The 11,498-nt window shown below is 39.0% G+C and overlaps 1 protein-coding gene across 1 annotated transcript in view; it reads left to right on the plus strand.

Moving 5' to 3' along the window:
• LOC109037474 (uncharacterized) overlaps positions 1–9,675 on the plus strand; it is a 35,060-nt gene extending 25,385 nt beyond the window's left edge. Inside the window, 4 exon segments of the mRNA XM_019052168.2 lie at positions 3,897–4,132; positions 4,758–4,946; positions 5,800–5,932; positions 9,371–9,675. Coding sequence (XP_018907713.2) covers positions 3,897–4,132; positions 4,758–4,946; positions 5,800–5,932; positions 9,371–9,501 — 689 coding nt within the window. The 3' untranslated portion in view covers positions 9,502–9,675.
• Positions 9,676–11,498: the final 1,823 nt, after the last annotated feature.

Raw genomic sequence — 11,498 nt, forward strand, 5'->3', positions numbered from 1 at the left:
AAGTTTTATTAAAAACCTTGAGAAATATTTGTCAGAAATTTTGATAAATGGGCGTAACCCATCGAATTAGTAAAAAAATATCGGCAAATTTTGAATTCTTATCATTAAAAGGATGATAGCCCTTTTGCATGAGCCTGAAGGATCATTCTCAACAGAAAAATGGCAAAATTCAGAAAAACTAAGTTATGATTCTTTTTTGAAAGTTAAGTCACCAGCTCATCTACCTACTATTACTTAGGGAAATGGCGACTTTTTTGGCTGGGCATGGTTTTCCTCAATAATTTTTTGATGTTTCAAGTTATTACATTCAAGAGTATATTTCTTTTTGGTAAACCGAGCGTTTGTGATTTTAGGTGGATTATGTGACAGGCCAGTAATTTGTAGATGAAATGTTTTCCTCAAGGTAACGGAGAGATAATTCACCTAGTTCCGAATAGTCATTAATCGCACGGTGATCTTTGCAATTTGCATAGTTGCTTTCTTCATCCAAGCAAAAACGTAGCCGATGGTCGGGGTCTTGCTAAGCATCATTGCCATTCCAGTTTCTTTGTCGGCTTGGTTTCGCGATATTAAAATATTAATGAGGACAGCGTTCATCAAAAGAAAAGTGAATGCATCGTGAAAAAATGTAAGAACTACGCAATTTTACTTTTACCAAATGAAGAACTAATAACTCGCATAGTCATTAGGTACATTTTGCCAAATCATTTTCTTTTTCAACTCATTTTTCCCACAGGAACTTTAAAACCATCAGAAAATCTGTGATTTTCTTTTAGAAAACGAAAGTGGTGCCCAACTGATAATCACTCTCCTCATAATGTCAGGAAGTTGCATTAGGTGTACCTATTTTTTCATAATTTTTACGCCTCGGGTGAAGACAGTAATTGATGGAATCGGCAAGGCGATTTAATTGTCGGTTGAAATTTACTTACTCAGTATCAAATTATTTCGGAACTTGGTGAGATTTATAAATCCACCCAGCAATAGCCTATCCCAGGGATCTGATTGGGCGAGCCAAAAGTAAAAGCGGTAGAAACTTATTTTAAACACTTGCCCTCATTGGGATCGAACAAATTTTCTCCGGGATTGGTTGTTTCTCTTGTAACACAAACATGATTTGCTACATCTTTCAGATTTAATCTTAAAATTTTACAGCCTGAATCTAGAATCAAACTCTTTTGCGAATGATGATTTGTTTTCCTTATTAAATAATTGAAATTAAGTTGAAGAGCGTCCGATTGACACTGAGGTCCGAACACCAATCTGTTTGATAGGCATTAACGTCAATGATCTGAGCACTTGCCACTTTGACCAACAGTCATGTTTCTTTTCACATTTGTGGACAAATTTAAACGTAGATACTATATTACGCTCATGACCTCCCTCACATTAGTATGACAGTGACATAAGCTACTTCCGCGCGTCGAGATAAAAGGAAAAACAAGGAAATGCAAAGCATCCAAAGAAAAATAATTAATATAAAATAAAAAAAAAAAAAAATTAATAAAGAAAATATATTTTTGTTTAACTAATGATCTTAGAAAGGCAACACTGCTGTTTAACCCAAAGACCGAGCTACTCAGCTATAGAGGATTTTTTCGAGTAGGTACCGCCGTTGTCAACTCTACTTATACTCAGTACTCCTCATTTAATTGTTCTCCTTTTTGTCCTCATTGTTCTCCTTGGTAACTTGCACAATCAATAATCGAAGAGAGATTGGAGTGCCCTATAGAGATATAGGTATTATGAAGACGGTAAACTTGTTCTGCTCTTTTTACTCCTTTTTGATTCTCGGTCAATTTTTACGGAACGAAAAATTATTCCTTTTTTCCGAAAGGAATCAATTAATTATCTCACTAATCACCTTCTATTTTTCTCTTAAGTAAAAATCAAGTTTTAAACAGTTGAAAATAAAAAAATCGTAAATTACCGCAAAAATCGAACATTTTTTGCTACATCAAAATTAGAGCTCAAGAATTTTTTCAGCCCTTTTCAATATTTTGAAGCCCTCCTCCCCCCCCCCCCAAGGAAAAATAATCTCAGATTAATAATAATTGGTTAACGCGAGGCTTAATTATCAGAAGCAACTATTGTAACACGCATTAATCGCACTTTGACCTCTATATAAAACTAATCAGTTTTTTGCGTCTGAGAGAACGTAAAAATCATTTTATCTTTTTATGCTCAAGCCAAAAATGACCTTAATTTTCGCAACCTACCCTGAAAATTCTTCGGATCAAATTTTCTAAAAACACTCGGTTTGTGGACCTAAAAAAGACATTTTCTCTTGGAAAATTGCATTTTGCGAAAAATTGGTGTGACTGTTTTCATTGGTGCTATTTTTTTCTTTTTTCTCGGGAAATCACAGACTCGAATCTAAAAAGAACATAGGAATCAAAATTCGAATTCCCAGTGCCTTTTTCAGCAAACCCCTGCATAATCTAAGGACGAACATTAAATTTGGTGATGAAAAGCCCACGCAAATGCACATGATGACACAAAGATAAAAGGCCTTGATTTCTAGCCCGTGCCCCGGGATGTTCAGATGCGAGGGAGCAAGCCGCGCAAATTTGACAACGCGAATAGGCATCGTTTTTTAATACGATGACAAAATCACCGGAACTAGCCGGATCGGTGCAATTATCCACGGGAGTCGAATGCAAGTGGTCGATTCATACGTCATGAGCCGGGGGGGGGGGGGGGACCCCACGGGGGACGCTGTGCGGGAAATGGGGGTTTAGCTCTGTAATGCTGCGTTTATTCTGCATTACGTTCGGCCCGTAATTAAGTAAAACAAACGAGCAATTACTCACGAGCCGACTCTTTTTGTTTTCTATCAAAAGTATATTCGACACACTTGCGTTTTTCTCTCTTTCTCTTCGCTTCCTCGCGCGCCTTGCTTTTTTTCACGCGCAAGGTCGCGTTTTCGACCTCTCATCCGAGTCCTGCTTCACAATTGAATCGGTAGATGTTTAAACGAACATGTTCTTTATTGGATGAGTTCTGCGGCCTTATTCACAGTCGTTCTTTAAACACCTCCTCTCCTTAGGAGACCTTATGATGTCCCCTGCTGTGCTACAGGGAGATTTAAAAAAATCCTTAACCTTAGAGTACGTTTATAGACCAAGTATGACCACTGAGAGATCCACTCGCGAATGGTTTGGCCATCATAGACTCTATAGAAGTCATAGGAGTCCTCAAAAAATGACAGACCTTTCAAGCAGATGTCCCCTTGTTAACCTTTGCAAGGATCTTTTCTCGGGGTTATTCGGTTGAGCTTTACTCGAAATTTGTTCAGATTGTCCTCTTCATAGAGTGATGATAAGAATTTCCTTACAGCTCCTTTAATCACAATTTGAACCAAATGGGAATCTCCTGAGAAAAAAAATTGCCTAAAGAGCGACTATGAATAACATCCCTGGATCACAGGCATTCTTGGAGAGCTTACAATTATAGAGGTTATCAATTGCATTCGCAAGAAATGTTGGAGTTACAAAAATCCAGGGTGGAAATAATTTCGACTCTATAGGGAATAACCGATTTCGGGTTTAACGATGTGCCTTTTTACAGAAAGTTGGACGTATTTATGCTAAAAGGAACTATGTCGCATGCTAACCATATGAATACGGTTACTTTTAGCATGAATACGTTCAGTTGGTATTTTTGCAAAAAGATGAAGTACAAGAAAAAATTGGGAAACTGGGAAGTGAAATGCAGTGATAGATTGATTCTACTTAGACTGATCTCATTTGAAAAGTCCAATACTTATATCTACGCCTCTCTTGTCTCCTTTCGTCCTCAATTTACTTCATTTAATTTTATTAATTTTTAATTCGCTTATTCTTTCACATTTTGAATGCTCACGCTGCTTAGACATTTTCGTTTCACTTTTGCAGGGCATGATGTCACACCAATCGTCTGGAATCTGGTGAAACATAAATTCACCTCGGATCACGATCTGAGATACTTGCAGGCCAAAAATCGATACGACCTATCAAAACCGGAGACTTCCATTTGGGTCTCACCACTCTCTAGTCATCAAAAAATTGTGCCAGTCATGAATTTCGCTGCGATCCTGCCATATGCTTACGTACCTGCAATTCATTCTCATGTGGTGGAGCTCCCTCTAGACGTGCGTTACCTCAACAAAATTCTGGAATCAAAATATCTCATAATACGTTACATTAAATTTACAAAAAAAGAATATAAATTAACTTGGTGTAAAAAGTACCCAATGTTCAGTGGCGCAGTCAGAAATGTTTCCTGGGAATTTCATAAATGATGAAGTCTTGATAATCACGTAAAATGAAATTTTAGGGGGAAATTTTGGTCATTGATGGGGGAGGGGGCGGCTTAACTCCGTGGACCCCTCCCTTTTGGCTTTACCACCAATGCTCTGAGATTTTGTAAATACACAAGATCCCTGAAATTTAAAATTATGTATTTCCAATTTCAATACCCCTCTTTATATACCTTGAAGCAATGGACTGATGGACGTGGCCTTTAAAAAATATTTAATGTAGTTTTTCAAAACTTACAATTGTTTCTTTTTCTCTCTTTATTCAAAATACAGAAAGTGAAATACCCTCTTTCTGAATGTGATTCACGTTCAAATTTAATAAATTTGGAAATTTCCTTGACGTCCTGCCGATCTAAAAAAAAGCGAGTATATGGAAAAAAAATTTAGGAACGTAGTATACATGCAACAGAAAAATAAATTTTGCAAACTGTCATCGATTTCATGTTTTGCATTCTAGAATCCACGCTACGCTCTCATGATAGTGCTGCCAAGCGGTGGAAAATCCGTCAGCCACGTGCTGAGCCATATGACGAGTAGATGTGGAATCAGATCCATCCACTCCCAGTTGAGGTTGTACCCCATCCATGTAATTGTGCCTACCTTTAGGATATTCCAGCAACTAGACCTTTCTCCAGCGTTGTACCATGTAAGAAATATTTGTACAGATTATACCATCATCATCAAAATTTTGTGAATACTCAAAAAGCTTAGTCCAATTAAAAGTGTAAAAAACATTTTTAACTATTATTTACGACCCCTCATTCATTACCGTCCGACACTTGGACTAAAAAGTTATGCATTTTAACCTTTTCTATTATTTTCGGCCTTCTAAAGTGCTCACGCGAGAACAAATTTATGTTTTCGCACCATGCCACATTGTTATACAGATTATACGGAGAGCTTATAGTCGAGGTAATTCACAATTATTTCAAAATAGCGCTTGCTTCATATGAGCTATATGAAACATGAAGTTGAAGTTGCAGTTGACAGTGCTTGCGTATCGATTAAAATGTCAGAGCGTGTCTCACCCTTTTGAATTCAAGAGCATACATTTGGTTGTCTTTTATGAAAGATAAAAACCCGCTAAAGATTAGCTTCAAGAACCAACAGCTGAACTCTGTCGTGCTTTACACCAGTGAAAATCGTGGCTTTTAAAGTAAAGAAAAAAATCATTTACTCTATGTCTGATCAAAAATAATATGCTCTGCACCACAATATGCACGATTGCCTACTGCCAAGACTGAAGGCGCGCGACGTGACCGGATTCAATATGCATTGGTTAGCTGTCATTTTTGCAGTTCTCTGGGACCTCGCGATTGATCTGAAAATAACGAAGATGTTTTTCTCCTACACCTACCTATAGGTATTAATTAAATTAAAAAATACCTACCTATATCGTATACCTTGCTACTTAGATGTAATTTACTGCTATCAGGTATGAGCAGATTTTGAAGAAGGTGGGCGTTCGTTAATTTATTTTTCTGTTGATCATTTTCCAGTTTGGAGTTAACGCTATTTTTGACCCGTATCGGGCCCATCTAACCTCCTTATCATATGATCCGTTTCTGTATGTGAGGAATATCGAGCAAGTTGTTACTCTATCAGCAAGGAAGTATGAAGAGCAACTCAAATGTAAGTACTAACATTTTAAGTTTCTTTCAAATGAAAAAGGTATCATACGAGTGACATTTTTGAGGAAAAAATTAATTACAGGTAATTTGGAGTAGATCGAGTTTGAAAGTAAATGTTGCAGAAAATTTTCCTAAAAAATACAAAAGAGTATCTAACAATAATCCTTTTGAATCAAAGCGCGCATTTCAACGGTATTGGCAGGCTTCTTAATTGATCAGTGCTACTTCCCTACTTTGTGTTGTTAAAAGAGTAAACAACGTACAATAGCTGAGCCGAAGTGTCGATATTGTGTTTGCCTTATTTTCATACCGCAGAGAATATGTTACAGTTAACAGTGACGTGCAGCGCGCGTTTAACGTGCTCCCTTACCGCCAACCGCGCGCCGACCGGAGTCCGGCTTCATGCTCCCTGATCCGAACTCTTATAATACGACCATTTGTCGTTCATCCATCAATTCTTGTAATTTAAACCACCCCCAATTTCCACGAAAATGATAAAATTAAGGGGAAACAGTGAGAATGTGGCCCAGACAATATGAGTATCAAAATTCCTCGGAGACTTGAACGCGGGGATAAGAAAGTAAGCGGAACGGTCTCCAGAATGGACCATCAGACGAGGTGTGACTTTAAGCATTTTGATACATGTTTCTTTACCAAAATTTCACGTAAATCACGAGTGGCAGAACAAAAAAACTGAAATCCTCTTACCAAGATATTAACGTCTTTAGTTTATTGATAACGGAAACTTTGAACTCTACGCTCATAGGTAAAACAACTTAGTCTACTTGAAGCCAATCGCGCACTACAACAGGTTTGGCAAGGTTCTTAATCGAGCATTGTTATTTCCCAGCTTTTGTTTTTCAGAGTGTCAACAACGTACAACAGCTGAGCCGAAGCACTGATATTGAGGTTTCCATACTTTCATATATACTGTAGTAACTGTTTCCGTAACTTTTAGTGCACAATTTGACTCACGTTAGACTATTGTTATTCATGAGCAGGAGGTTTGAATTTGCGCGTCTTACGCCTTTTAACTGTTTTCATAGTGATCGAATAGCTTGTTCAATAATCACCACACTCCAAAAGGAAAAAAATCCAGGAAACGAAAAAATTGAATCCATCCGAAAATTTTCGTTGAATGGAATTTGTTCTTGATGCGTGTTGTTCCGTTCCCGAAAAGAACCTCGTCGCCAAGATTTTGAAATTTCTCGGTCCTTTAGTAGGATTGGAAGTTTTTAAATATTGGAGTTGGGTATACGTTAAAAAGCAATTAAGAAATCATGCCTGACTTCACGATGTAAGATGGAAAAAAATCAAAAGATGCATTCGACCCTTCAAAAAATGTTTCTGCAATGAAACGGAATTCTCATGTTTTCCAAGTCAGGGAGTTTCGAAGCAAGACACTCAATTTAAGTCGGGTCAATGGTCATACAGCTACCCAGATACTGCAACCCGCGCGGACGCACACTTTGTAACTCCTCTGGCGTAAGGGCGTATCTCAATTTTCACGTGAGCCCCGTTTTACATACAAATCTATGATCTCTGGGGCTCACGCGAAAATCAAGTTACGCCCCCACGTCAGAGGAGCGACGACGACTTCTGTGCAAATTGATCGTGGAGAAATTCCGAGCGAAGACAATGCCGACAACGAACTAAGGAGGGGGGGCCACACAGGATAGGTCACGTCACGTAGGTAACACAGATCCTTGAAACGTCGTAAAGGCAGCAATGACCTTCGCAGCGTTCAAGTCGTCCATCGGATATTAACCTTCCAGTTCATGAAAAACCACGTTAACATCCTGTTTCGTGTCTTGGGATCCCCTAAAAATTCTCAACAACAATTGAAGTGTCGGCTGTCGGCTCCGCGATCGAGGGAGCATTGTATTTGGTGGATGCCGTGTTCGTGGCGGTGCTCGGCGGCCCGGTCCGGACGTCACAGTTGAAAGCCCGGTCTTTGATCTCCTTTATCCTTTGGTAATGAGTGGTATCCCTGTTTAATTTCGTCCTCGGTCGTTTACCGGTTTCGCAACAGGCCAGCGCCCCGCACCCGCGATCGGCGCTGTGACCTACCGCCCCCTCTTCCGTTTCTTAAAAGCACTGGAAGGATCCCCTCGTTGTTCCACCGCGCTGACTCTGGACTCGCAACTATCCTCGGCTGGCTTCTCTTCAAGCTCGCTGGTCGCAGCAGGTGAAAAAGCATTGACCCATATAATAATGGGTCAGTTGCGGTGGTCACAGAATCGTGTTTTGATGCTTTATTCTCGCAGATCAACTAAAAATAAATAAGATCCGTCCAAACAGCCACTTTCTCCGTTGAACATTAACTAAGATATCGCGCCTTGAAAAACTCGATTTATGACGTCATGTCATCCACCGCGGTAGTACATACCATGTTATGTACTACCGCGGTGGATGACGTCAAAAACCCGAATTTTCAAAGGACGATATCTCGGGTAATATTGGACGCAGAAAGTTGCTGTTTTGACGGATCTTTTTACTTTTAGCTAATCTACAAGAATCAAGCATCAAAACACGATTCTGTTATACCAGCACAACTGACCCATTCCTGGCCCTTTGTGCCAAAGTCTGACTAAATGAGTCAAATATAGAGGACAGAATGCGATGATACTACAGCTTAAAGGATTTCAGTCCCGCAACATTTTATCTAGGTATGAAGTGTTTCTTAAAGGTCTAAAAAAGAACTGCCTGCAGTACAGAAAAATTAAACCGTTTATCATTTGATTGGAAGCTTGGTTTTTTGTAAGCATTAAATTTTGTCGGCACAATTTTTCACACGGATCGATCTGTGCCTGGCACACTTGTGTGATAATAGGGGGGAAACAGAATTTTGTACTCAGCTTTTTCACCAACTTGGGTTTTATAAGTTGTTAGAAAAAGTAATTATGAAAGAAACTTTCTGTCCAATATATTTAAAAATCACTATTTTTTTATGCTCAAAGCCAGTGTCATATACATACAGTGTAAAAGCAAGGAAAATACGGAGGTTTCGGTGCCTTGAGTGTTGATGAATTACAATCCAAAAGATAAAAGAGGCGTTGAAAAATTGGAAGTGAGCATTTAGAGTGTAGCTCATGTCATATTTGTCATGTAGCCTTTATGTTGTCACAAAACGGTATGTTCAGTTTTTACAAGGTATTTTGCAATCCGAATTGAAATAAAACCAATAAAATTCGCAAGAGCATTGGAACAATATTGCAGGACAAAATTTCCACAAGTTTTTGGTTGCACACTGCGTTTTTGACGGAAAACAATTTCCTCCTCTGTGTAGGTGTTTACTAAATATTTATACTTAGTGCCACCACGTATAATTTCCTTAGATAGGTATCATAGACATTTTTTCTCTTCCTCTTTTCTTCCTTCTTTTTTTCTTTCATACTTGTCATTATTGCTGATGTTTTGATTGTTTGTTTTTTCATAGACAACGAAATCCCGATTCATCAAGCCCACAGAAAGTTTTACGCTGCAAGTCCATTCATCTATTTTGTTGTTGACTTGGAAACAACGGTAACTCTTATTGCAGGAGTACTTAATGACCCTTTAGCTCCTTGAAAATTGTTTCAAGGACAAGGATATCATTTTGAAAGAGGAAAACATTTAGACCTTCAGTAATCTCTTTTTCGTTTATTAAAAATGCCAAAACATTTCCCTATAGTGCTTAATTATCTACTAACTAAGCATTTTTTCTGTGCCAATATTAGACATTAAATTACTTTTCACTTTTAACTCTTAATTTTATTATTTTGTCAGTTTCCTCTCAACTATCCTCTAGTTAAGCATTAAGCGCTTTACATAGTTTTCAGCATCCAAGTTACGTGTACCTCTAGTTTTATCATTCAAACATGTGATGGAGTCAGGCTGAATGGGACTTCCATCTAGAAACTCTTCCCCGAAAACTATTAGGTATGTTGAGATCAGGGCCGGATTTACTTACTTGCCGCCCATGGGCCGCCTGTATTTTACCGCCCCCTTCTCATTCGTTTTGAAAAATCAGTAAAAACCATCAAGTGAACGTGTCGGAGGAGGAGGGGTGTATAAGACGCGTTTACTCGTGTTGGACACATTTCTTGCGAAAGCACTGTCAACACTACTAGCAAAAGTTACTACTACTAACTTGGCGCGAAAGTTAAGTTTAATAAACCTATCTCTGTGTGGACAAGGCCTTCCATTTATGTGAAATTAACGAAAAAATTATGAAAGAAAAAACATAAATGTGGTTTAATAATTTTAACTTCCGCCGCCGCGCCGCGCTGACCGCAATGTGTTTGACGCAATGCGTGAAGTATTCATACAGTCTTGTAGGCGCCATGCGTTTCGCGCCGCCCGCTGCTAACCGCAGCGACCGCGCACCGTCTTCGACGCAATGCGTGAAGTATTCGTGCCGTCTTGTAGGCGCTAATATGTGTTACATGCCGATCGCCGCGCCGCGGGTTTCTCCTTTTCATTTCGAGTTCTCGTCATCATTGCTCTCTTCGCCACGCCGTTCCGGGCCAAATTCCTATTCGATTTCTCTCTTAGTCGTAACTCGACTAATTAAAGGTGTTGTCTTTTGTATCACAGAAAGACGACAAAATTAGAGTTATACTCTCTCGGAGGATGAGAGATTTTGTCACCTTTTCTTTTTTGTATTTTTTTTTTTTTTTTGAATCCGAATTTTCTTTATAGCCACATTTAAAAAAATTGCAAAATTGGCCGCGGTCCGTGTCGCCACCTCTAAATCCGACCCTGGTTGAGATACATACGCGCTAAAATATTTTTCCGAAGTGTCCATGTAACGACCCTGCCGCATTCGTCGTTCTTAGGTCCGTGCTGCTGTGCTAAGAAAGAACACCGTATGAGCCTTCGAGAGTTGCCAAAGTCCCTTTGATAAAATATGTATTATTGAGAACATGCATGCCTATTTGTCCTTGAAATTTTCAGATATCTTAGATTAAATTGCGTACGAAATTGTCTGAAAATTTTGGAAGATAATATCCGCAATTTTCCCAGTAAATTCGGTTTTTATCGGAGGAAACTTGGCAACGTCTGAAGGCTCATACGGCGTTTTTCCTCAGCACGACAGAGTCGGTTAGTGTAACGGCCATGGCCCACATTTCAGACGGAAAGAGTAGGACATTATACATAATATTTAAAAACATCTTCATGGTGCTTCTGTTTCGCAAGTGATAGTCAAAAATCATATACCTGCGTGTATTTTGGCATGTAATGTCATAGCTTTCCTGTCGCATTTTGTTTTATCGAGAGACGAATGGTCATCGTTTTTATTCAACATTTCGTGTTATTTGGATGGGGGGGGGGGGGGGGTTGTCCAAACAAAGGACTCGTTACTGTAGGTAATAGAAACTCTAAAAATCGTGCTCAGATACCTACATTTTTGCGATTTTCAGGACCTGCAACATTTTAATGCATTTTTCTGAGAATATACAGTATCACGAAAAAAATCAGTAATTGCTTACTTCATCGGCACGATAAGCAACACTGGAATCAAATTCAAGGGTCAGGGAAACAAGCAAAGCGTCCTCGGGTATATTTGGTATTGCACGCGACGA

The sequence above is a fragment of the Bemisia tabaci genome, chromosome 5 (genome assembly GCF_918797505.1).
Source record: "Bemisia tabaci chromosome 5, PGI_BMITA_v3".
Lineage (NCBI taxonomy): Eukaryota > Metazoa > Arthropoda > Insecta > Hemiptera > Aleyrodidae > Bemisia > Bemisia tabaci.